Source organism: Mauremys reevesii, linkage group 7 (assembly GCF_016161935.1).
Source record: "Mauremys reevesii isolate NIE-2019 linkage group 7, ASM1616193v1, whole genome shotgun sequence".
In the NCBI taxonomy this organism is placed as follows: Eukaryota; Metazoa; Chordata; order Testudines; family Geoemydidae; genus Mauremys; species Mauremys reevesii.
This window is the reverse complement of record NC_052629.1, coordinates 62818002-62845632: the sequence shown is the minus strand read 5'-3', so window position 1 is coordinate 62845632 and position 27631 is coordinate 62818002. Positions and strand designations below refer to the sequence as shown.

Sequence of the window (27631 nt, the reverse complement as noted above, 5' to 3'; positions counted from 1 at the left end):
CCTCTGTCACTACACACTCACAGTAACTACCAGGTTTGCTAATCCCAAGGGAACAGTATACACACAGCTTGACTGGTACAACTCAGATTCAGGTCCTTTATACCACCCCACCATGGAGTTATAGGAAAACAATCATAAGTTTACTGAAAAAGATTAAGATTTAAGAGCTACTGAGTAAGGATAACAATGGAAACAAATTATTATATATAAATACAAGTATAACATGCTTCTTAGAGTCTAACAGGCTAAAATCCTTGGCTAAAGCAGTTTCTCACATAAAGCTTTCTTGCAGCATTTCCAGCCATGACAAGCCCTGATGTAGGTCCGGGGAACCTTATCTTAGTTCTGCAAGATGCTAAGCACCCTCAACATCTCCTGATTTCAATGGGAGTGTTTATCACAAGAACATACATCATCTTGCAGGACTATGCATCTGGCACAGGGGTCCCCAGTGTGGTGTCTGCGGGCACCAGCGCCCGCAGGGGCATCTAAATGCACCTGCATCCTGACCGGCGGTCGAGCATCCGCCAAAATGCCGCTGAAATTCGGTGACATTTTGGCAGATGCTCGACCGCCGCCACGGTCCTTCATCTGGCGCCCGCCAGACAAAAAGGTTGAGGACCACTGATCTGGCAGGATCAAGCTCCAAGACAAGGGACTAGAAATCCATTTGGCCGAGGCAATTGTACTGTATGCTACTATGATGCAGATCACCTCAGTAAGTAAAACATGTGGAGGCTTATTCAGCTATGGTGGAATTTCATTGGAGTTGTATTACAGATTCATTTAGCCCATGGAGTTTGTCTGAGGCACGTGACCCTCTTACCAACTTCCTGGCAAAACTTTAGACAAGTGAAAAGTCTGAAACTTCTGAGACCAACTTAATGGCTCCTGCATGGAGTGCTGTGATACACCATCCTTTGTTCCGATACAATACTTGGTAGCCTGATTTAAGGGTGATGTATTTAAGGCACCCCCAGAAGCTTACAATCAACAGCACTCATCTGGCAACACACAATTCAGTGGGGCCTCTCTCATGTGTAACTCTGCATATGTAAGTGTTTTCAAGATCAGGACGTAAATCTTCAAAGGTCACATGTCTCCCTTCAATTTTTGTTATACACCCCCTATTTTTCACACAATGCCAGGGACTTAAACCTATTGATTAAAAGGAAATGTTTTGAACTGGAATCATAACCGCCACTTTCTCTGATCTGTCTGCAGGTTTCATTAGAGTCTCTAGTCTAGGGGTTGTGTATAGACTTTCCCTGATGTAAAAGACATCCACAGCAACACAGCTGAATCAAATAAAAATGCAAGAGATGACCAGAAAAACCTCATTCTTCTCCTCAGAATACCATGGGATTTGGGGAGAGCCCTTCCGAACTCCCTTAGAGTCCAGTACCTCAACCCTGCAAACACTGATGTACACATGTAACTCTACTCCTGGGAAGAGTCTCATCAAAACCAATAGAACTTCATGAGTAAAATTACATGCCTCGGTGTTTGTTGGCTGGGGCCAATGTGCTTTAGTAGTCTTTCAGGTGGAAACCACTAGCTAGTAGGAGAATAAGTGTAGTAAGGTGGGCAGCTGGGATGAATATAGTTAAGTGAAAGCCATTCATTCAAATACTATTCCATGTAGGGGAGCCACCTCAAAATGAACCCTTTACAGGCCCTTAGCATAGTACAAAGTAGGGGCAAGGCTCGCTGAAGTTTCAACCCCTTTAAAGCAGCATCCTGCAGAGGCATGTAGTAGGGAAAAGGAAGTGTTAACCCTCCCATCATAATCAGTGATCCTACCAAACAGAAAATGCTGCCCTCCCTCACATGCCAGGAAGTTTATGAAGGCCTTGCCTCAGTAGGCTAGAAGACTATTTCTCCTTCAGTGGTCCGGCTCTATATGGCCTTTCAGTGGTCTCAGTCCCAAAAGTGTACTCATGCCACATTTTTCCTCATTGGTTAACTGGGGGACATATTCTAGTACCTTGCTCTTAAAAGTTAGTTGCACCTCAATTAGAGGCCATTAGCAACTCTACCTGATATAAATTTAATTGCTATCCCATGTGCACTTGGATCCATTGGCATTGAAAATAAATACCTTATAAATAGTATCCAAAAATATAATAGAAAAAATAGTAACAGATGATGAGATGTGGTCTAAACACAAGACTGGAAATCTGGAAATCCCAAGTTCCAGCCCTGCCTTTTATAACAATCCTCTCTGTAACCTTGGGGAAGCTACTTAAGCTCTCTTTTTCAGTTTTCCCTGTCTGTAAAATGGGAATACTATTAACTCAAGAGGGTGATGTGAGGATTAATTAGTGAATGTTTGTAAGGCCCTGAGTATGATTAGTGCTGCATAGAATTCAAATAGAAATGAGAGACAGAAAAACACCAACAATACAGCAGGAGTTAATACTTTTATTCATGTTTACTGACTGCCATTTCAGGTGCAAACTGCTTTACGCATTTTTTACGTCACTCAGATTTCATTACTCCATTTCAGTGAATTAGGGAAACTGGGCTCTTTATCTGAACCAACTTTCCTATGAGCCTTAGATTTGCAAGGGCAGTTATATTTTTATTAACAGTCAGTAATTTGAATGTTCTTAGATTGTACTTTTATCAGAACCTCTTACTCCCTTTTAAAGCAGAAAAAGCAAAATACCCCTCCCCATAAAAGGCTCTACAATAGCTCCTCCTACAAGGGATAAAGTCCCACCAATTTAGCCACCGTAAAGCCTTAGTAAAACATAGCAGTGTTTACCTATGTTAGACCAGGACTTATTCCCTGAGGCACAGGGAAAAACCTCAAGGGAGATGGAAACCCCACCAAAAAGAAAAAAGAAAAAGAAGAGAAAGGATTCATCAAGCAAAGAAAAACACAAAAGTAAAAGTAAGTACAAGCTCACTCATGTGTTCTAGGTTGGCTACCGTCCCCTTCCCTTAGGTTCCTAAGCTCTCTCTCATAATGGAATTTTTCCCCCCACCCCTTTTATTTTCTTGTTGTTTGTGAAAGACTAAGGAGCTTTGGGATTGACTTTATATGTGTGAATAATTGGGATCCTGAAGCCACCACCAGAAGTGATGCTGCCCTTTATAAAGCCTAGTATAAGCAGGAGTCCAGCTTCCTTCGGCCCCAATGATCCTATAGTGCTAAGGGCACCTATGCTTCCTCCAGCTCAGGTTGCCTATACAATTTCAAAGTGCTGCAGGGCTCCCTTAGCATTGGTGACTCCTGCAGCCATTCTGGCTCCCCAGCTGGAATCCCTGAACCATCTTTCTCCTGGTCCCACAATTACCACCCACTGGTGCTATTGTGAGCACAACCTTTCCCTACATATGCATTGGTGCAAGTTTATTTAAACTGGTGCAATGCCCTGTGTGGTAGGCATTCTGCTTTAGTTTTAGGAGTGACTTTTTTTTGGTTTAATTTAATCCTGTTCCTAATTGATTTAAACAAAAATGAAAGAAGCCTGGATTAAACTGAAATAGGAATGGATACTTTTTGCACCAGTTTCATGAAATTGGTTTAAAATCACAGTTAGTTAAACTGGGACAATTCAGCGTGTCCTTAGCTGAGTTCTGGCAGTTTGAGTACCCTAGCTGCAGTGTTATGCTTGGCTTTCTTTTCAGTTTGTCCTCAACTCTGCATTTCCTGGGTTTCTAACACTCAGTAAGTGGTATCTGCAAAGTTCTTACGTTTTTTAGCCTTAAATATTGCTATGTGTGTTCAGCCCTATCTTCAGCTTAGCCAAGCTGTTTGATGGAAATACATATGAATTCTACCCACTTGCTTTCTTTTTCTTTAATGGGCAAGTACCTCACTTTTTAATATTTTTCAAGATCATCATGGTAATGGGTCAATAGAGTTTTTCCAAGTTGCATGACAACTTTACAATCACTCTCAACCAACCCCATGCATTGACATCAGACACGTGCATTCTGACAGAGACTGGTGCCTGGATCCCTACAAAGTGGTGTTAGTTAAGAAATATGGCTGGAGGAGCTGGCTGAATGGTGCAGACAGTGGAGAAAAGCCAATTTAGAGAGAAGGGAATGGGGAGGGGTGGTTGTGACAACAGCTAAAATCTCGAGGACACAATGTTATGAAGGCATAGGAAGTTACCTACCAAAGTAACCTTTGTTTTCCAAATACATCATCTCTGCAGATCCACAGTGACCCTCCTGCCACAGTACTTTGAAGGCTTAAGGGATGTGTCTGTAGCTAGAGAGGAACTGAGGGATGGATGCATGGTTTTTATACCCTTAATAGAATGCTGACACAAAGGGGAAGCGGGTGCAGTCTTGCTTCAGCTTTGGTCTTTATGTTGTTCCTGAAAGAGCAGTGATTCACCACCATTTCCTATGGGTGGGGCAGTTATTTCTTGCAGTCTCTAATTTCTAAAAATAAAACCAAATCATAACTAAAACTTTTTTTAAAAAAAGCCTGATTTCAGGTAGGTGGATTAGAGGTTTGTTCATAATGGCTGATTGTTTCTTTAAGTAATGGACTTGTGGCTTTAAATAATGGACTATTATACAATTTATGCCACAATCCATTTTATATTTAACAAGACATCAATTCATTTCTAATGAATATTTCAAAACATTGATTTCCTCCTCTCATCCCTCTCTCTCTCTCCCCAATTGTTGTTCACCCTTTTGGTCTGTGTATTTGGTATTCACTCACTAATACATTGTCTCCTGTAACATGCTCATCTTCTTTATTTAAATGTATTAGCTTATTGGGTCCTCCAGCATGAATGTATTTATGCTGGACCTGAAAACTGTATTCAGCTGTTCAACTCTGCACATCGTTTATGGATACCAAACAGGAATATATTAGACCCGGCTCCTAAACGGCTTTCTTTTCCATAATCCAGAATATTATTTTAGTGCCATATATTCTGATAAATTATGAACCACTCCATCATATAATAGTGAATTGATTATACTCTCTTGTGGGACCTCATTTTGTGTCCCAAATACATTAAAAAGGCAATACTATTAGAGGGGACTAGGAACCTTAGAACCAGCTGTGCCATACAGATTGTTCCTTGACCCAGCACAAATATTGTACTGGTGACTAAGCAATTTCTGCTGTGGGGTTAGTCATAGGACATAAGAACATAAGAAAGGCCGTACCTGGTCAGACCAAAGGTCCATCTAGCCCAGTATCTGTCTACCGACAGTGGCCAATGCCAGGTGCCCCTGAGGGAGTGAACCTAACAGGCAATGATCAAGTGATCTCTCTCCTGCCATCCATCTCCATCCTCTGACGAACAGAGGCTAGGGACACCATTCTTACCCATCCTGGCTAATAGCCATTTATGGACTTAGCCACCATGAATTTATCCAGTCCCCTTTTAAACATTGTTATAGTCCTAGCCTTCACAACCTCCTCAGGTAAGGAGTTCCACAAGTTGACTGTGCGCTGCGTGAAGAACTTCCTTTTATTTGTTTTAAACCTGCTGCCTATTAATTTCATTTGGTGACCCCTAGTTCTTGTATTATGGGAATAAGTAAATAACTTTTCCTTATCCACTTTCTCAACTTCACTCATGATTTTATATACCTCTATCATGTCCCCCCTTAGTCTTCTCTTTTCCAAACTGAAGAGTCCTAGCCTCTTTAATCTTTCCTCATATGGGACCCTCTCTAAACCCCTAATCATTTTAGTTGCTCTTTTCTGAACCTTTTCTTGTACCAGTATATCTTTTTTGAGGTGAGGAGACCACATCTGTACACAGTATTCGAGATGTGGGCGTACCATGGATTTATATAAGGGCAATAATATATTCTCAGTCTTATTCTCTATCCCCTTTTTAATGATTCCTAAATCATTAAAACTGCTGCAGAACAGTCATGTGACACTCAGTCTAGCTTCGCTTTCCGTTCTTAGAAAGGGAACTCTTCTGTGGTCAGATGAGCACTGTAAAAAGAGAAGTTTTCTGGCTATTGGTGCCAGTGACCTGACTGATGCTTTTTAGCAGCTTAGACCACAGTATTCAGGAGCACTAGTTGTAGGGGAGAAATCCTAGTCAATATGTATTCCAGAAACAATTAAAGGACAGTTGCTTTGTTATTTTTGTGTTCACACATTATGTATAGGGTGCCCACATTTTCAAAGTGGAAAAGCCAGGATCACAGTAGCAGGGAAGTAGGGCAGTATGGGATGGTTTTGGTGGGGTGTCAGGGTTAGGGAGAGGTGCACAAAATGGCTTTGGAAACTGTGGTGAGGAGAATTTGTGCACCAGGGACAGGGGAAACGAAAGGGTGGCAATGACCAGGTGTAGGGTGAGTGTAGTGCAATCCTTGAGGCACATGGCAGTTTCATTTGCTTAGCTGTCTGGTGGTACCTTTATGTTGCTACCATATGCAGGAATTAGGAAAACAGCATAAAATGCAGTGGCTTTTTAATGTATGTAGTAAATTGGAAACAAGGACAGACCCTGAAATCAAGTGCAACAATTTCCTGTTTTTCAGAGACAAGTAGCCAATTTGATCATATACCCTTCCAATAATAGCACCATAATGGCACAATTACCTTTATTTCCATCTCCCCGAAACTGCACAGCAGGGGGCTTGATGCTGACTTCATTTGATTCTTTATTTAAATAGTAATACGTTTGTCACCATGAATGTCTTAAACTTGCATCATATGGTCCTATGGTCTGTAGCATGCCAGACACAGCAAAGGCCTCTTGTTTTGGTTAGATAAAACTGACTTTAGATTCCCTACTCAGGGCTGGTCTACACTACAAAGTTAGGTTGATCTAGCGATGTCGCTCAGGGAAGTGAAAAAATTCACTCCAGAGAAACTTAGTTAAGTTGCCCTAAGCCCCAGTATAGACAGCACTAATCGACAGAAGAATTCTTCCATTGACCTAGCTACCGCCTCTTGGATGTGAATTTACTACAGTGACAAAAGAACCTCTTCCATCTCCATAATGTCTATACTACAGCAGCACAGCTGCACCATTTATAGTGTATTACAGTGTTTTTAATGGGGATTATTTCCCCAATATGGATATTTGCTGAGTGTGGGCAGGCATCTCTTGCATTTTTCATGTGCCCTCTGATGTTTTCTCCACCATGCATACAATCACCTCTGAACCAGTCATTCTGAGTACAACCCTCACATCACACCCACACTTTCTTTCCTAGGGTGACCAGACGTCCCGATTTTATCGGGACTGTCCCGATATTTGCTTGTTTGTCCCGCGTCCCGACCAATGTTAGGTCGGGACACTGGACAAACAAGCAAAGGCTCCGGAGCCCGAAGGGCTCACGCCCTCCCCTGCCCCGACTCCGCCCTCTCCTTCCCCCATTGGATCCTCCCCCAAATCCTCGCCCCCATCCCCGCCCCCTCACTGCCCCATTGTCTCCCTCCCCAAATCCCCACCTCTTGCCAAGCATGCCATGCCCAGGAGACTCAGGGGAGTGCGGGGCTGGGGTGAGTGTGAGTCTGGCCTGGCCCCGAGCAGGCAGGACTCGGGCGCGGTACCTGGAGGGAGAGTAGGGGGGCGGCCCGCGGGGCTAGGTGGCAGCTGTTCTCCCCAGCTGGGCAGGGGACTCGGGAGCAGCCGCTGCTGCAGCTCCCACTGCTGCGGGGGGAGGAAGTGGCCGAGCACGTGGCGCTCGGCGGCTGCGGCTTTGGTGCCCGGGCCCGAACCCGGGCCTGCTGCGGGGCAGCGCGCACACTGCGCTCAGCCCCTGGCCAGTCGCGTCTGGGCTGGCTGCCCAGCTGGTGCAATCCCGTGGCGGAGGCATCGGAAGCCCAGTCCCGTTCGTTCCCCTGCAGGACCTGAGCGGGATGCGGGGGGCTGGGGCCTGCTGCCCCCACTCCGAGGCCGCCCGCAGGATTGCACCAGCTGGGCAGGCAGCCCAGACGCGACTGGCCAGGGGCTGGGTATGCGCAGCGTGCGCGCTGGGTCCCCGCAGCAGGCCCAGGCTCGGGGGGTTCGTGGGCGCCAGAGCCGCAACTGCCGAGCTTGGCCAGCGGCCGCTTCCTCCCCCCGCGGCAGCGGGAGCTGCAGCAGCGGCTGCTCCCGAGTCCTGCTGCCCAGGTGGGGAGAACAGCCCCGCAGGCCACCCCCTACTCTCCCTCCAGATACCGCGCCTGAGTCCTGCCTGCTCGGGGCCAGGCCAGACTCACACTCACCCCGGCCCCGTGCTCCCCTGAGTCTCCCGGGACTCCCTCCCAGCGCTTGCGGAGGGAGGAGGAATCGGGGGTGGGGAATTTTTTTTTTTTTTTTTTGCTCTGCCGCCATTTTTCCCCCTCTGCCCCCGCCCCGCCCCGCCGCGTCCCGATATTTGACCTGGGTGATCTGGTCACCCTATTCTTTCCACCAAATTATGAAGTCTTCTGCTATGTCTTTACTGCTGCATTACTGCAAACTGACTTATCAGAAACAAAGGAACTGGAGACCAAGGCTATGTATAAACTAGAGAGCTTACAGCGGCTCAGCTGTACTGATGCATCTATGCCACTGTAAGATCTATGCTGATTGGAGAGAGCTGTCCACTTGACATAATTAATCCACTCCCAACGAGCGGCAGTAGCTATATCGGTGGGAAAAGCACTGTGCACACACTAGCACTTATGTCACTCAGCGGGTGGAATATTCACACCCCTGAGCAGCATAAGTGGTAGTGTAGACATCCTTAGAAAACAGTGTGGATTTAAAAAAAAACGCATCCCCAACAACACATCAAATATTGGGGACACAACAGGGCAGATGCATGCTTTCAAAAAAAGCCCATGTCTTATTTCTCCTCACCCTTACAGGAAGCCTTGCAGCTGTGATGCACATTAGCAAGCGTTCAATTACCCCCATCCCACCCCCAAATTCTCATTTCTACCAAAAACGGTTTCCCCATCCCAAGAGCGTGAGAGAGGAGATGGGGATATGATCTCACAGTATTCAATATCCATTCCCACCTACAGCCCCCCTCTTTCTCCTCCTGCCCCCTTCTGCGAGTATCCCCTCAGTGGCCCCCAGCCTCTCCCCTTCTCTGAGTATCTCCCACACAGCTTCCTCCCAGCACCTGCCCTCTAACGTCTCGCCCCCCCACTCAGAGTAACCCCCCCGTCAGAGTACCTTCCCGCCCCTCCCCACTCAGAGTAACCCCCCCGTCAGGGTACCTTCCCGCCCTCCCCACTCAGAGTAAACCCCTCCCCACTCAGAGTACTCCGCCCCTCTCCCCCACCCCCGGTCTCTCCCCTGCTCCTGCAGGCCCCTCCCTTCTCTCTCTCCCAGGGCTCAGAGGACCCCTCTGTCGCCTGGGGTTGCCCTCCGCAGCGCCTGCTCGGCGGCAGTCTCCCCCTCCCTTAGCCCTCCGCCGCCGGGCTCCCCGCTTTACCCCCGGGGTGAGGTCGGTGTGTGCCAGCTGAGGGCGAGGTGTTGCCCGAGGCGGGGACCGCGGCGGGGCAGGCGGTTGGTGGGGCAGCCCCGGCTCGTTGGGGTCCTGCGCGGCGGCGGCGGGCGGGTCGACTAGTCAGTCGGTGTCTCCTTCACTTCGTCCTCCAGTTCGAGCGGCCGCAGGCAGCGCGGCCTCCTCACGGCGAGACCCTCCCGGCTCCCCTCGGACAGCCCCGCCGGCCAGGTGACGGGGCGGCCCCGCCTCGGGGCTGTGTGAGTGGGGGGAGGTGGGGAAGCCCGCGCCCCTCCGGCCCTTCCCCGGGATCGAGCCCCGTCCCGCGTTGCCCTGCAGGGTAGCGGGCCACTGTCCTGGGAGCCCGGGCTGGGGCCGCGGCTGGGAACGTGGGGCGAGGGGGCGGCTGCGATGCCCGCTCAGAGCAGGTGGCGAGAGAGGCCGGCCGGCCGGCCGGGGTCCTAAGATGGCCGCGTTCACCTTGCAGCCGCGGCGTGTCTGGCTGGGCCTTTGCGCGGGGAGCCCGTTCCCTGCCAGGGCCGTAGCGGGGCGGGCCTGGCCCCGGTCCATGCTTAGAGAGACATCACTCACTCACTCACTCTTGAATGTTGGTTTTCCCCCCTCTTTGTAGATTCATTAGATTGGCCTAGCTATGACTTATCCTCCACCATGTTCCCCTCCGCCTCCGAGACGTAAGTAGGGATAGAGTTTAAACAAGACTATGGCTAAATATAATTGTTGTAAGATTAGTAGCTGTATAAGATCGGAAAGGGCCGATAAATACTGAACCCAGAGGGCTAACATCAGCCCAGCATTCTCCTCAAAAGCATCCACCCCTGACAGGCTTCCTAAAGTTGGTGTCAAGACAGTTTTCAATCTGCCTAAAAATGCGATCCACCTTCTGACGTTTTAAAATTTACATCAGTCCTCTAAGAATTCCTCAAGGTGTCTTTAATATGAGGGTGTGAAGGAGACAGACAGAATACCTTGAGGGAAAGGTGTACTGTGGTAACACTGTACACTAATTGTATTTCTTTAGGGTAGGTTAATAGTATTTTCTTATCTGGTGGTTAAATCACCAGTTATCTTCCTTCTTTGGTAAAGGGAAAAACTTAATTTGGCTTTCTTGGAGCAACAATTGTGACCCCATGTTTCCAGGAATGCACAAGGAAAAAGGGATAGCTTGAAGCCACAGATAAAGGTGGAGCTGCCATTTGCATCAGTCACAATCAGGAACAAGATTGCTGAAATAGTTGATTTTTCTTTATAAATTTACAGTTCATAAGTGTCTAGGATTTATAAATGTAATGTTTAAAATCTACCTGGGTAATATTCATTTTTAGTAAAAGAAACTGAAAATTTGAGACTGGATTGAAAAAAAAAACTGCCTCTGACTTCACTTGGGTTGGTTTTGTTAATTGGAATGGAGGGCGGGGAAGTACAGGGTTGATGACAGACAGGGCTTAGCATTATTCTTTCTTTGAATGTAGCGCATTACAGTAGGGTGACTAGATGTCCCGATTTTATAGGGACACTCCCGATATTTGGGGCTCTTTTTATATGAGCTCCTATTACCCACCAGCCCTTGTCCCGATATTTCACACTTGATCTTTCCTGTAATGTAGGGTGACCAGATACCGTTATAAAAGTGTCAAGGACACATGTTAACCATTGGTCCCTCACTTGATCTATACTAACATAAGATTAAAAATTACAGGCCTGCAGGTTAGATTGCATTTTAAGACATGGGGCAATATTTATGGTGGTATTCACGCAGTTATAGTCACCATTTATTTGCAGGAAGGACATGTAACAAATATTTAGCAACTTGTATGTACCAGGCCAAATGTTTGTTACTGTAATTGAATTAGCATAATAATTTTCATAGTATCTTTCTAATCTGCAATTTTATTATAAATTGTTTGCTACCGCCTCTAATAACTTTTCATGGCATCTGCATTGTTTAGCATAAATCTGATGCCATACTATGAGATTATCCTTTTGAATTTGTTTTACTACACAAAAACAAAAGGCTTATTTACTTTATCACTGCCAAAATGTTTTGATGCAGAAGGTTACTATAAAAATGAAATCAGACATAGCTTTTTCTTGGGTGATGGTGGTTTGGAAGAAAGCCTCAAAATATGTGACTTAACATTTTAAAATAAAGTGTTAACTTTAGAGCTGTTTTAAGTCTGGCTGCACAGTAGGCAGTAGGATGGAAAATAGCACAATTCCCTTTACTGTTTGTATAGCTCAATCCGAACAACAGCTGTTCATTTCTAAACAATTGAAACATTTTCTAACTTTAAGGTGGTAACTAGTCTGCTATGGCAGCTTTTTAAAACTATTTAAATTGTGTATTATAATTTAAAATTGCTTTGATTAACAAGTTACAAACAAGCTGTTAAAACCTGTATGCATATGATCTGCTGTTTAATCTATAAATATTAATCACCCTTTTTAAAAGGGCAGGGAGAAACTGCTTCATTTCAGTGCCGAGGTTATTCCACTCTTTATTAAGGACATACAACTATTTTTCAGAATAATGAGCTGGCCTAGAGCCTAGAACACTTACCTAAGGGATTGCTGGACTATACGTGAACCCATTAAAATGAGATTTAGTTACACAGGTACACTTGACATATGTACTAGCACCATAGAAAGGTAATGTTAAGTCCCAAAACAAAGTATTATTTTGACTATTACTTGTTCCTGAATATTGAATTTTCTCTTTACAATAGCAGTTTTTGGTACTTAAAAATTACAAAGAAACATTCTGAAAAAGTGTGAGTTCTTGAACCTTGCTTTGATCCCGTGTGCTTTAAGGCTCACAGAGATTTCCAAAAATCAGCACTGTGGAATTTCCATTGTCTTCTGCAGGACTTGATTTACCCCTTTTAAAAAAATGAAGTGTGAGCTGCCCTTTTCATCTCAATAGGATGCTAGTCTTTGAAACCTATTGGATGACAATTTAGTGCCCTCCTCTACAAAACAAAATGGAGGCATTGAATGTTCTGGCATACAGATTAGTAAAAATGTAAATTCCTTTGTACACTTGCTTCAATAAGGAGGCAAAACAGGTGGCATATTGGAGGCAGCTGTGTTAGTTCCTCATTAGAGACACCATGAACGTAAAATTTTAGACAAATGTAATTTTTATCTATTAACTTGTAACGCAAGATCACTACAACTGAAGGAGATTAGAGAACTTTTCTCTTTGTTTGCAGACTTTGTACTTTTGACAACACTCCTTGTCTAGTCAGTTTCACTGTTTCCCCTTTATAGTTCCTTTTTTTGTTTTTGGCGCTTTCACATGGGAGAGGGGGTTATACAGACACTTCACATGTGAAAATATGAAAATGTGACCGTAGAGTTCAAATTGACAATGGCCCTTTTTAAGGTCCTGGTTCTTTTCCGGTTGAAGTCTATGGGAAAGCTCCCACTGAAGGAGATAACAGCCTTGCATTGTGAAGAATTGTTGAATGAGCAGTGATAGATAATCCTGAAGGCCAACATGAGGAGTTGGGTGGTGGTGGGTGTTTGAAAGGGGTGAGTAGTAACCACATTAGAGTGAAAAGTGTTTTAGGGGCCTCTAACCTGCCTAAGGCCCCATGCTGAGGGAAGTCTTGCCAAAACGTTGTGCTTCTCCACCCACTTGACCTCACCTTAGTCTGTCCTCCATTGGCTTATAAAGGCTTAAGCTTTCTTGCATTCCCCAAGAAAAGCCTTTATTTGACTCTTTCACTTTTCTGATAGCTCTCATTGGTTTGGGGGATCTCCACTTAGATCCCATCAACCTAACTTCTGTTACAGAGGTTGCTTCAGAGCAACATGGTGTGTTCCTTCTTCAGCAAGATCTGATCACATTCCCTCTGCCCTGCTCCCAACTCTTGCCAGCATGAGGAAGCAAGAGGTTGGACCACAGAATAGACCCATCTCTCTCTTATAGTAAGGGGATGCATTAACTAGACTAACTAGATTGGTCATTAAATACTTTTTTAAAATATTAAAATAACAGATCTACTAATGTCACTAAAAATTGTGACAGAAGTGACATGGTGTTAGCTATAAAATATTTAGCTTCTTCACTGCAGAGTGTGGGTGTGTAGAGTTTCTATAAAGTTTATCAGAACAGTTGTTGAATTTAATAACCTTATTAGTGTTTTTGAATCTCTCTCTTTGAGTTAGATATCTGGTATTAAAACACAAGGCCAAGTATAGATGCAAACTAGATACACAATCCTGCATGTTTCCTTTCCAAAAAAAAAAAAGGAAAAAATCCTGTGGGGTCTTAACAAAAATATCTCCTGGGGATCCTGATGAGTATAGAGAGTCTGTTGATTTCATCACAGTTTCCTACAACTTTCCAGTGCCCAGTTTGGAATGGCATCTTTCTCCTCTGAAAGCTTTTGCAATTTCTGAAATATGGAGCATTTTAAATTTTTAACTAAACATTGGGAAATCCATATTGGAATCTACATGGGGAGGAACTTTGGTAAACCCATGCCACTTTTGGAATAGTCAGTATTCATTCTATGAAAATCTGTAGGTGTATCATGTACTGCTTTAGTTTGAGCCATCTGTTGTTAATTGTCCTGTATATGTGTGTTCTTGTTGGAAGACACAGTGGGTTTAGAACTAAAGAGAGTTTATCTTTAGATGATATGTTTCAATATTAATATACCTGTTATCTCTATCTTTCCAGCTCCAATGGCGATCCCTCCATCATATGCAGATCTTGGCAAATCTGCCAGAGATATCTTCAACAAAGGCTATGGTAGGAATAATACTTTTTAGAAAAATGCAATATAAAGAAATTTGCTGAAGGACATAAAGTTAACATTTTTTAATTTGCACATGTTCTGGAATGTTAATTTGTGCGTGCCTGTATACACTGGGATAAACTCATGGATTTAATTAAATTGGAGGGAGTTCATACAAGAGCAGCAAAATGGTTAGAGACCTTGTGGGACTGACTTGAAGAAAAATTAGACACACACACACATTGGCTAATTAGAAGTTAATAGATGGGAAAGAAGTATGTAAATATCTGATGTAAACAACGAGGAAGGAATGGGTTTTATAGTAGTACTCTAGGGAGGAAGGTGTGGTCTTGTAGTTAAGACAGCTGACTAGCAATCAAGAACTGAGGTTCAAGTCCCAGCTCCTATGGCCTGGTCTACACTTGAAAGTTATCATGGAATAATTGTTGGTTAGGTATGGGACTTTAATTATATCTGTTTAAAAAAACCCACATTGTATTGATGAACCCCCTAGAGTGGACGCAGTTGTTAGACGTAAAGGTGCCATATGCTGGTGGTTGTTTCCTGTGCTGTATTGGAATAGCTATACCAGTGCAAAGCTCTTTTTGTACTTGTATAACTGCATTCACACTTGTGGGGTTGTGCTGCTTTAAGCAGATATAGTTAAAGCAACAGGACTTTCTGGTATTAAAATGCCTCTGTGACCTTGGAGATCACATTGTAGGTCAGAATCCTGCAATGAGTTCCTGCTAGGCAGACCCCTGGAATCTCATGGACTTCATTGGGGCTCTTCAGAGCATGGTAGTCTGCCAGAGTTTATTGCAGGATTGGGGCCATAATCTGTGTTTCAGTTCCCAATCTTCGGCTTATATCATCTATCTCTCTTTCCTCACACTCTTATTTATTTAAACTGTGATCTCTTCAGGGTAGAAACTGTCTTTTACTGTGTATTTGCACAACATATAACTGGCTGGGGCTTCTAGGTGCTACTGTAATATCAAATATAAAAATTTTGAGGTCTGTTAGACCGTAGCTTAGAAACCTGTTGCTTGGGACACGTAATTGGACTTGACTAGATAACTATGATAGGAAGCAACCTTACAGTGGCAAAGAAGTAGAGGATATGACTAATTCTTGTGTGTATAACTTCTGATTATTTTAAAGCTGAATAAATCAACTTCTGTGGTGTGGGCTCTTGTATTGAGCATCCTTCAGGAGGGTTCATGGGAGTGAGTGTGTGTAAATCTCACCCTGTCAATATAAGAATGACATTTCTGGGGAAAAAAAAAAAACCCTAAATCTAATTATTTGCTTAGTATAATATAAAGTACAGCTAATTGTCAGAAGGGTGACAATATTAAAAATGGCACTTCTTAAATTTACTCCCTTTGTGTATTTGGAACTGTATTTCCTAGTTTATTTGAGTCCTAACCTTTTTGTTAGCTCTGACTCAGTAGTGCTTATAGAATAAGCTGTATTCTTTCTGGTTCACACATCAGCATAACTTCAAGCTAAATTCAGACTTCAGAATCTTTTACTGGTGGCAGCATAAAAGCCAGAAAGGGCACAGCTTGTCTTTGAGAGGCAGAGTTGAATTTGTGGAGTAGACAGAAACAAAAAACTTTCATTTAGTTAACTGAGAAAATATCCCCTAGTAGTCATTGGTGTACAATAATCAGGCCTTCACTATTCCTTTTTTTTCACTTTAAAGTTTGAGAGAACACTACTCAGTTCAACACTGACTACAGATGTTTCAACGTTCATAGGATTTATACTGCTCTTGTCAATGGCTGAAGTGTTTTTTTTTTAAATTTTTTGCTTAAAAAAATGCACACGCTTTAAAGTTATTACAGTGTACTTTTTATCTTCTTAAGGTTTTGGGCTGGTGAAACTGGACGTGAAAACAAAGTCTGCAAGCGGGGTGGTGAGTTTAATCAAAAATACTATGAATTTAAATGTGCTCTAATTTTCCTGCTTATCAAAGGGATCTTTTATGGACAAAGTTAGCTAGTTGACAGAATCCTTTGATAAGTGTTTGCTGTACAGTACATTTCAGCAGGCCATAGAGATCTGTAGCTCCAAACATAAATCACATTGCCGTGTATGCTGACATGCAGTAGTCAGAAGTAGTTGTTCTGTTGTCTTTGTAAAGTTGCTAAGCAGGGTATATCTTGGCTGTCACTCATTTTGTGTGTAAAAATGAACGAATAGCAGAACCATTTTTAAAGGTAAAACTGATATCAGACCATATAGAAATTTAATTTAGTTTTCTCTGAATATTCTTTGGTTCTGTTTGTGCTCAGTGTAAATCTCTCAAGACCCTTGTAATACTGCTGAAAAGGATCTGGGAGTTGTAGTGGATTGCAAATTGAGTCAACAATGAGATGCAGCAGTGAAAAAGGCGAATACCATTCTGGGGTCTATTAACAGCAGTGTTGTATGTAAAATATAGGAAATAACTGTTCTCCTCTATTCGTCATTGGTAAGGCATCAGTGGAGTATTGTGTCCAGTTCTGGGCGCCACATTTTAAGAAAGATACGGACAAATTGGAGAGAGTCCAGAAGAGAGCAACAAAAATGATTAAAAGGTTAAGAGAACCTGACCTATGAGGAAAGGTTTTAAAAAAAACTGGACATGTTAAGTCTTGAAAAAGGAAGGCTGGGGTGGGATCGGGGAGATCTGATAAATCTTCAAATATGTTAATGACTGTTGTAAAGAAGATGGCGATCAATTGTTCTCCATGTCCACTGAAGGTAGGACAAGAAGTAATGGGCTTAATCTGCAGCAAGGGAGATTTAGGTTAGATATTAGGAAGAACTTTCTAATTATAAGGGTAGTTGAGCTCTAGAATAGGCTTCCAAGGGAGATTTTCAAAATTTCCAGTGATGGAGATTCCACAAACACCTGTCAGGGATAGTCTGTAATTACTTGGTCCTGCCACAGTCCAGGTGGCTGGACTTGTTGACTTCTTGAGGTCCCTTCCAGCCCTACATTTCTGTAAATCTGATTCCATAGTATTGAACAGTGAAACAACAGTTTCACCAATCACTTTGACCGCTGACACTGACCAATGCTGGATTCTTGAGCAGGAGACAAATTGTTCAGTATTTTGCCCTGGGGGATATTTCTGTCTGAATTAGCACAATAGTTTACAAACTGAAGAATTAAGGTTGATGGCCATTGTAGTGTCATACTAATTATATTTCATGAAAACATCTAACCTTTTAAACATCTTACTAAAGCCTGATCTACACCAAAAAGTTTTGCTGACATAGCTTTGTTGGTTAGGGGTGTGTGGGGAAATCACACTCTTGATTAACATGGCTATGCTGGCAAAAGCCTTAGGATAGATTAGCTATATCAGCAGAAAAAGTCCTTTGTCTGGTACAGATTATTCCTTCTGGGGGAACAGGTTCAAGCTGTACCAGAAAAAGAAGCGTGTGTTCGTTCTCTCTCTCTCTCTCCCCGCACTAGTGCTCTCCTGGTATAGCTATATTGGCAAACCCGCTTATAATCTATAATAATAATATATGGAGATATATCTCATAGAGCTGGAAGGGACCCCAAAGGGTCATCGAGTCCAGCCCCCTGCCTTCACTAGCAGGACTAAGTACTGATTTTGCCCCAGATCCCTAAGTGGCCCCCTCAAGGATTGAACTCACAACCCTGGGTTTAGCAGGCCAATGCTCTAGTGTAGATAAGGCATAAGCTATTTATCACTAATAGTCTTCAGCCTTTAGTTGCTATCTTGATTTATGGAATCACAGCCTGCCTTAAATAGTAGGTATTCCTTAAAGAAAAAGGTGACTGCTACAGGCAAACAGGCTTCTGCGCAACTTGAATTTCATTTTTTTTCTTCCCTTGTTTACTAGGGACTGCTACCATGTCTGGAACGCTGTGTTTTGCAAAGACATCTAGTGGCTAAATAATATGCTGCAAGTAAACATCACTCACTCAAAGTTAATTTTTCATATAAAACTACCTCATTTAATAAATTTAAAGTTTGTTGTCTTAACTAAGGTAAATCTTTAGCAACACATTCTGGCATTCATATACCTCTATCTACAGGAAATCTAGATATTCCTTCAGTATATGGTGAGATTGATACAATACTCCAGAAATGTTTGGTTTAAACATACTCTTCACATAAAATGAATGCTCCCTCTAGTAGTAGTAAATGCATATAGTACCTTAAGGAGTGGCTAGCTAATTCTAGTGGGCGTAGGGGAAAACAGGGCTTGTCTACATGGTGCATCAGTGCACATCGAAGGGGTGTGAATTCTAAAGCACACCAACGTGTTGCATATTAACTGGCCCAAATAGATCCTGCTGGCGTTAAATAAAAGTTCCCTAATACGTATGCCCAAGCAGGGTCTACCTGGGCCAGTTAGTGTGCAACAGGTTGGTGTGCTTTTGAATTCACACCCATCTAGTGTGCACTGCTACACCATATAGACAAACCCACAGCCAGCCATATCTTGGGTCAAAATTTACTTATATATAATTTTTTTTTTTAAATTAAAGACCATCAGAAATTTTTCCATATCATTAATAAAATGGAGTGGAAAGACTGTTTAACAAGTATCCCCTGCAGCAGTTGCTAGCCAAACACTTCAGCATTGTGCCCATGTTTATTTTTAAGTTTTCAAAATTAGATAGATATTAGGTAGATATTGACTAGTCTTTCCATTTTCCAAGAAAAGAGATGCAAAAAGTAAAGAGGATAAGTAGCGAGAAGCAACTAGTGTTTATAACTTTCAGTTTTAATAACTAAGGTGCTGTTTTGTAATATAAATAACTGCAATGTTTATTTTAAAATAACTTAGCGTAACAGTTATCCATTGAGAGTCCTGAATCTAAAAAAAATATAATTCTGTGTAAGGAATGGAAGTCTGTGACATTAACTGATAGGAAGTTTATTAACAGTCTCCCTATGTAATTATATTTTTACTTGGGAATCCTGACTCACTTGTGTGGCTATTAAAATCCCTAGTTAAGAACCAAAGTGCTGCCCTTTTGTCTAGAGACTTACGTTCAAATCATTTTTCGATTGCAACTGTAAAATTTCTTCTAATCCCTGAATGTTTATTTTAAAATGTATATGTAGGGCCATCTCACAATTGTAGCATGATCGTCTCTCTTTGGGCACTAAAGATTGGAATAGCAATAGTATTATATGAGGATTGCAGCATGTTGGCAGAGTTGTCTGGGATGCTGTCTGCACTGGGCCTGGCTCTGATCAGTGATGATAGTCCCTTCAATAATATGAGCACCAAACTCACCTCTGTACTTGTAATAACATTTTTCTGCTTTTTAAGGAAACAATGACTTGAAACAAATTGCTTCAGAAAGAAGTGTAAAACATGAACTACACTGAATAGTATAGTTCAATTGCTTATAGCACAGTGGACTTCCTTGCTTTGGAATTGGGTTTTACATTTTTGAACTGTGTAGTATCAGCACATACACTGCCATCTCCTGGTTAAGTTTGAAAATCTGGAAGATCCTTTTTAGCAAATTGTTACAAAAGGGGGTGGGTATAATTCAAACTGGTTGACCAGGACAATGCTACCTTACAGTTGTTTACATTGTTTAGTTTTTTAAGTTTCAAAAAAGATACCTTTACCATGTGAGACTTTCTGGGATGTGTGCAACTCAGGAATAACCTATACTGTCTTACTAGGAATTCACAACAGCTGGTTCATCAAACACAGACACAGGGAAAGTGAATGGGAGCTTGGAGACCAAATACAAATGGGCTGAGTATGGTCTGACTTTCACAGAAAAATGGAACACAGATAACACTCTGGGAACAGAAATTGCGATTGAAGATCAGGTAACAGATTGACGAACTACTTGTATTTAATTTTTTCACTTAGCCAGCAGATCTGAGCTAATAGCTTTTGTTCCCCTCGTTAGATTGCCAAAGGTTTGAAGCTAACGTTTGACACAACCTTCTCACCAAACACAGGGTAAGAGTTTTGTTTTTGTTAAGATAGTACTTTTTGGCATGTTAAGGGGAATAACTTCGCATGTAAAGGTCAAATGAATATTTAATAGGTTAATCTAACTGTGAATGAAGAGTATATATATGGCTTGAAATTGGTGGCTCAAAACTACTGCTGTTAATCCAGGCTGTTATATTTGAATGTGGCTCCTTGGGGCACTGATGCAAAATGTTTTGCTCCTTAACAGGATAGTTGGCACCCTAATGAGATAATTACATTTGTTAGAATAGTACTCAAGGCTCTGCTAGCACAAATATAAGATAATACTTTATTGGGAGTTTTGGGCAGGATAAGGAAGTAAAGAAGTTTCTTCATTCCTTAGTCTTCAAATGTATAATCCTTGTGTTTTCTGAAACTTTCTCATGGGCTGTTGCATTTTGGTTCCATGACTGGTCAGTTATGTCTTGCCCCAACTTGACACCTATTCTCTAATGGCCTTTGTGTGCCTACTGCAGGTTAAGTAGTAAAAATTAGACTGATAGTAGAGGATGAAGCCTTTTTAAAAAATAATTTCTTTGCTTCAGGAAGAAAAGTGGCAAAATTAAGTCATCTTATAAACGTGAATGTGTAAATCTTGGTTGTGATGTTGACTTTGATTTTGCTGGACCTGCGATCCATGGCTCGGCTGTCGTTGGTTACGAGGGCTGGCTTGCTGGTTATCAGATGACTTTTGATAGTGCCAAATCGAAGCTGACAAGGAATAACTTCTCTGTGGGTTACAAAACTGGAGACTTCCAACTGCACACTAACGTGTGAGTATTAAAAAAACTGTATTTGAGAAGCTTGTAGTAAGAGTATTCATAAGCTTCAAATTCTGAATTAATAGCACTTGCTTGTGAAAGTGTCAAATATGCTCTGTGTGAGAGAACCTCGTACAGAATTAACCGGGGTAACACATGAGATTTTCTTTACCTGATCAGTAATTACTTCTGTACCTCTTTTCAGTTTAGTGTTTATAGCTTGTTTTCTAACTACTCTGTTACATGAAGTAATTTCTGTAATATATGCATTGTAGTCTGCAAAATATAGAAAGCAATATTGAAAGTATTGTTGTGTTTACAAAGTAGACTGAAGTACCTGTCCCCCTCCTTCCGATTGGGAAAACTGCATTACAATAATACACTTGTTCCCTGTGATCTCTTACAGGAAATAGTTATTAGCAGTTACAGTTGGCATGATATAGTTAAAATAAATATGCTTTGCCAGTGCTTTTAATTCTTAGGCCCTTTCCTTTTGCCCTGGAAGGGAACTTTAACATAGGAAGCACTCAAGTTTATGAAATCTAACCATACATGGCAAAGCATATAGTTTTTGTGTGTGTTCTCACCTTCCTGCTGACTTCTCAGGCTGAATAATTGTGATAATGGTGCATTACTGATGTCTCAGTGATGTTAACTTAAATCTGCATGGTGTTAAGGTAGGAAGCAACTTACTGGTATTCACTGGAGTCAAATCACACACTTGCGCACCCCCCCCCTTCTTAATTCCCCCTCTTCCCTTTTTTTTTTTTAAGACAATATAAATTTTAACCAGGATTGTTCAGACTTGCAGTGAACTGCTTTCAAAGTTTATTAAAAGATTTGAAAATGGTATTGCTTTTCTAGAATAAAATGTCCTTTGACTTTTTTCTTAACAGTAATACTATAATGATACTTAGAAACATTGTTTCCAGTAACCACAAGATTATTCTGAATATTTGCCTCTAATTTATAACTTGCATGTCTGTATCAAACATTTCATACTCTTCATTAGTTTCAGCACTAAACAGAGGTTTTTGCCATGAACTCAATGGAGCCAGGATTTTGTGGGGAGGGATAGCTTAGTGGTTTGAGCATTGGCCTGCTAAACCCATGATTGAGAGTTCAGTCCTTGAGGGGGCCATTTAGGGATCTGGAGCAAAAATCTGTCTGGCGATTGGTCCTGCTTTGAGCAGGGGGTTGGACTAGATGACCTCCTGAAGTCTCTTCCAATCCTGATATTCTGTGAAGGAGGAATTTACCTAGAGTATTTATGAGCTTAATTGTGCAAGTGAACACATTAGTATCACCCTTAGCAATATAATTATCGGAGTAAGCTTCTTTCATGGACTCTGCTAAAATAGCTTATTCTTCCTTGCAAACTACATTTATCTGCCCTCCTTTTTAATGTCTTGGAATGGAAAAATAAATTAGTGTCATGTTTAAAATACAAAAAAATCCCCAGGCGAGTAAAACTTTAAAAGCTAAATATAAGTGTAGGACTTTATATTTTATACACATAAACCTGTAATTTAATTTCACTTGCAAATATCTTGCAGCAATGACGGGTCAGAATTTGGTGGCTCAATTTACCAGAAAGTGAGTGACAGTCTTGATACTGCTGTAAATCTAGCTTGGACAGCAGGCAGCAACAGCACTCGTTTTGGTATTGCAGCTAAATACCAGTTGGATTCCACTGCTTCCATCTCTGTAAGTATGGCTTTAAGCTTCCTCTTGCTCTGTGTAAATATACAACTGGATATCTTTTATAGTAGTATAAATTTCTATATTGATATGGAACGGTCAAGAAGTATGCCAGTTACTCTTCTGTATCACTAGTGTAAAGGTCTGTGATAGCCCAGATGTTAACAACTAAATCTTGTAAAGTATGTGACTTTAGTTACATACAACAAAGTAACTGTGATTTACTTTTTCTACAGAAAGTCTTCTTACTATGCCTATAGTAACACAATTCAGTGCCTTACACATTAAATCACTCTAGAGAGGTGGTTCAGACACTTTTTCAGATTACTGCACCACGTTCCCATGCTGAGAACTCTCCTGTACCAGTCAGCACCCTATCTACAATAGAGCTTGGCTTGCTCTAGTTTAACTTCAGTTTTGAAGTGGGTAGTGTCCGTGCAACAGATGTCATTGGGTCTAGAATAAGAGTCTTGCAAGCCTGAACTTCTAGTGCTGGTGCACATACTATTGACTGAGAGCATTAACAATGATGGTTAGCATAGAAATGTACCAGCCCAGTAAAACTAAATGACCATTCATTGATTTGAGTGAATCAATGAAATTCTATTTCTTCAATGAATACTATTAGATGTTGTGACTTGTTCTGATAGAGTTAATCTCGGAAGCATTAAAAATAAAAGGGTGAATTGGCTCTCTTCCTAGAAAAGTCCTAAACAAACATTTCGGTTAACAGGGATTATGTTGGAATGTGGTTTGAAAGGTAAATTTCTGCCTGCCCACTCAAACTGTATATTATTTTCTCTCTGGGATAAGAAGGGTGTGTGTGTGGCTTTGGTTTTTGTTTTTTTGTGGGGGAGGGGAATGGTGTATCCAGTAAATACAAAGATACTGCAAAATATAAACTGGCTTTAAATTTGTGATGTCTGGTCTTGGTGACAGCTGTTATAGTCACTACGGGGTTATAGCAAAGAACGTTCTTTCATGGTTTTCTTTTGAATTGCTGTTTCTTACTCAGCTTTTCGTTTTGTTGCAGGCAAAAGTGAACAACTCTAGTTTAGTTGGAGTGGGTTACACCCAGACCTTGAGGCCAGGTAAATGTTTTATAAATAAATCTCTTCACTGCAATCATGCATTCCTAGGTATTATGCATGGAACTGCTGTTGAAATATTATCTATACACTCATGCCAGTTACAGTAGATGGCTTCTCTCTCCTCTCTTCAGAATGACTATCTCTTCAGTCTTTCTCCCTTTTGATCTATATTGGAGGCTAACTCGTACTTGGACAGTTTCATATACCATAAACTAAAACTCCTACTGAGTTTGAGTTCTGCTTGGCTAAATCCAATGGCATTTCTGGAAAGTTTAAGGCTAAGTGTGTCCTCCATTTTGTTTTCCAGTAGGATGGATTTCAAATGTGTTCCAAACTTTCAGTGCGGTATTATGCTGCAATGACAACAAGCAAGTCTAATAATCTTAATTTAACCAGAACATTTTTGTTGGTAGTATCCTGGAAGGTCTAACCATCATTCATAGAAAATGTCCAGTTGTCATCTGGCTGGTATCCATTAATCAACTTCTTACAGCAGAGTGAAAGAACTGTTTGGTTTTGTTTTTCGAATACCTAATTCGTATTAAAACTATTATGAAGATATTAAACAAGTGCAGTAATTTACACATCCTTTGATCACCAGCTAACACAGTTTCTGTGTTCAGTTAATACCTTGGTAACAGTGTTCTCAGTGATTGTCCATTTGTGCTGTTTGTTTAAATCACTTCTGGTTATAAAACATGATAGTGAATAAACCATTAAGACACCAGACTTATGTGAGAAAAACCTGACCTGTTTTTGGTCTTGGGTTGAGCAGGTTCTGTCCAAATAGCATTAACACCATATACACAATGGGGCTGTCTTGTGGAGCAAACTCATTCAGCGTAGTTTTGTTTCAGAAATGAAGCAACTTCTGGTTTAGAAAACAGTTAACTGCTAGTGTATTAAAACATGTGGGGGCTCATCTTTGTGGTTGACAAGAAGAGATAATGCCTCTCAAAATTTCTGTTGCATACCTTGGATGATTGGAGCTGCTGCTTTTGTGGGGGGAGGAGGATGAAATCCTAGGACAAGCACATGGGCAGAAGGAGGAAGAGGCTCTTTCTGTTCTTTAAAAAACTAAGGAAATTCCCGGAAAAAAATGTGTTCATATCCATAACTTAAAGATAAAAATCCTTTCAGGAAGGTTGCGGTTTGCAAAAACGCACAAGAAAATTTAGAGTTAGGATTAAAAACTAATGAGAAATTCCAAACGCTTAATGCATGCAGTTAAAGGTAGCTGAACTGCTCTTAGTCTGCTCCATATCTGAGAAACTCAGCCTGCTTTATCCATCCATTTACAAACACTGTGTTATCAGACACTACTAAAAATAGAATGCTTTATTCTTAATTGCCTCCGGGTTGTGCCTTCGTTACTCAGCAAACTATTTGACTACATTCGTCCTTTTTTCCTAATCAGGAACTGGTAGTCACTCCTCCGCTCCTTATTAAGGGCCTGATTCTGTCTAATACGGAGGGATCCTTATAGCTCTATGTGCACGTGCATTATCCAGGTGACAGATACAGCATGTGTATAATGGAGACCTCAAACCAATTATAAACCAGGGCTGTGTAGGGCACACTTATAAATGGAAAGCTTTGTAAGTACATTGGCTGTTCATATTGCATGCACAGGCTGGATGATCTCTTTCTAAATCTGTGATCCAAAACACCACTGTGTCTTGGGGAAAAAAGGAGTATGCCAAGGAAGTTGAAATTGTTAAGTGGGGGACAGAGTTGACATAACTTAGTATTTAATTGTTCTGTATTTCCAAATATTTGGATTTCTTGTAGATTTTTAACTTTACAGGTGACTTGCAATCAACTGGAAAAAAAGTTGTTTTTTTCCCTGTGTGCTGCTTTGTGAAACGTTAAGAAGGCCTGAAAAGTTTTTGGTTTTTAATGTGTTTTTTTTTTTTTCTGGGTTGCTTCAAAATGCTTTCTGGATCTCAGATTAGTGAGAGTTATAAATCCACCCATTTGTGTTAGCATTCCTTTGTTCTGATCAAGGTTTTGGGGCAGGGAGTGGAATCTAAATAACTTTCAGTATACAGGATCATAATTTGATTTTATTAGGGTAGTCAGAAGGGACTCAGTAGCTTACTGAATGTAGTCTCTTTCCCTGCTGAGATCCTTGTGGGCTCAGACAAAAGAATACTTCTAGATTCTTTCTCTCTGTTAGGGGGATAGTTTTAGTAGATGCAAATGAAAATAAGATGGTCTTTTTCATTCTTCACTGTCTTCCTCCAAAGGTCTTATATCTGATTTTACTGGTTGCTGATAGCTCTCTAAACAGCTAGGATTAAGGTAGCTTCATTCTCAAAATTGCACTCTTTTTCCTCATGTTTATGGAAGTTGTTGTTCTATTTGGGCAAAAATACATCTTGTGCAGTATCTCTAATCCTCCCTCTAAGGGTGGGGGGGGAAGCCATCATCGCACTTTTCCCAAATGGCTATCTCATATACTTAGCATATTTTTCTCTGTGTGACCTATAATGCATGAAAGGGCTCATTTCCATATTAAGTATCAGAGGGGTAGCCATGTTAGTCTGGATCTGTAAAAAGCAACAAAGAGTCCTGTGGCACCTTATAGACTAACAAATGTATTGGAGCATAAGCTTTCGTGGGTGAATACCCACTTCGTCAGATACTGACGAAGTGGGTATTCACCCACGAAAGCTTATGCTCCAATACATTTGTTAGTCTATAAGGTGCCACAGGACTCTGTTGCTTTTTCCATATTAGTTTGTTTATTTACTCAATCTCATAAATCAATATATAAAATGTGATACTTATATAGAATTTGCATGTTTTTTTTAGTTCTGTGTGAAGCAGTTGCATTTTATATGCCCCCCCCCCCCCATCGTCATTTGGTACCTACAGTTGTTGTTCAACTTAGTTTTGTACAACTTTCTTTTAAAAGCTAAATGGAGTTGATGTATGTAAGTGGAAATTGCTTTACTATTGAATTACTACCTTAGAAAGTAATTATAATTGAACTTGGACTTGTGATGAAACGAAGACTTGTTGATTGACACAATGGCTAGCACTTTCAGATTCCATGTTGTTAACATGGGATTGTTTTAATCTTACAGGTGTGAAGCTTACACTCTCCGCCCTGGTAGATGGGAAGAGTATCAATTCTGGAGGTCATAAACTTGGTCTTGGTCTGGAGTTGGAAGCTTGAAACAGCCTAAGAAACTGCTGCAAGGAAGGGATATCAGAAGAATTTGGCCTTAAAAATGTATTTCCAATGTGATCAGCAGGCTTTTTTTCCCAAGAGGGATGACCTAGAACAAGAGCTGTATTCAAAGTATTTTAGACAGTTACTTGTTAGCTGGTTTCTAGTTAAATTGGTTACCTATCTAGTTATCAATTCTGCATTAGTGCAGTCACTTATACATTATTTAAATGTATTTAACTGTTTAATGCGCTACCCACAAATAATGAAATAGACCTTTATGAAAACTGTACAATTGTGTGCATGTTTGTTTTTATGTTCCTTTTAACATTTTGATATTGCCATTGAATGAGAAATGGATCAGTGGATGTTTTGAAATGAGGTCAGCAATTTTGTTAAATCACCTTAATTAGAAATACTTTTGGTATCCCAAGACAACTCAAATTATGAATAAAACAAATACACACACATATTTGTGCCTCCAAATATTTTAAGAGTTTAGCTATTGCTAGGGCTCAGTGAGCTTTAGTTTACTTATAATATTGTAGTGCCACACACCTTAGTGGTCATGAGCTTCCGTTATGGGCCCAGTCCTTTTGACCACATGTTGAAGCAAGCAGGTTTCTGCTGAGGACGATTGAATGGGAACTCCTTTAGGAGCCAGTGAACCTCATCCCTTGATCTATTGCTGTGGTACGACAAGGCCCCTTTCCGTATTCTCCAGTTCTCCTGTCCCTCCATGGACAAAGTGCATTTGGTCCA

The 27631-nt window shown here is 41.4% G+C and overlaps 1 protein-coding gene across 2 annotated transcripts; it reads left to right on the top strand.

Moving 5' to 3' along the window:
* The first annotated feature begins 2741 nt into the window (after window positions 1-2741).
* VDAC2 (voltage dependent anion channel 2) lies at window positions 2742-27337 on the top strand. 2 transcript variants are annotated; one of them, XM_039480778.1, is made up of 10 exons: window positions 9460-9615; window positions 10016-10076; window positions 14093-14164; window positions 16025-16074; window positions 19835-19987; window positions 20071-20123; window positions 20684-20911; window positions 22456-22606; window positions 23634-23691; window positions 26784-27337. In XM_039480778.1, exons 2-10 carry the CDS (start codon window positions 10037-10039, stop codon window positions 26873-26875), a joined length of 897 nt encoding a protein of 298 aa, XP_039336712.1. In that variant the 5' UTR covers window positions 9460-9615; window positions 10016-10036; the 3' UTR covers window positions 26876-27337. The 2 variants fall into 2 exon arrangements, with proteins under 2 accessions (XP_039336711.1, XP_039336712.1); XM_039480777.1 differs by lacking the exons at window positions 9460-9615; window positions 10016-10076 and adding an exon at window positions 2742-2899.
* The last annotated feature ends 294 nt before the right edge of the window (window positions 27338-27631 follow it).

Coding starts and splice junctions, on each gene's coding strand:
- VDAC2 (XM_039480777.1), top strand. CDS start 2,773: ATGTTAGACCAGGACTTATTCCCTGAGGCACAGGGAAAAACCTCAAGG. Junction 16,075..19,834: donor CAAAGTCTGCAAGCGGGGTG/GTGAGTTTAATC, acceptor CTGTCTTACTAG/GAATTCACAACAGCTGGTTC. Junction 20,912..22,455: donor TTCCAACTGCACACTAACGT/GTGAGTATTAAA, acceptor AATATCTTGCAG/CAATGACGGGTCAGAATTTG.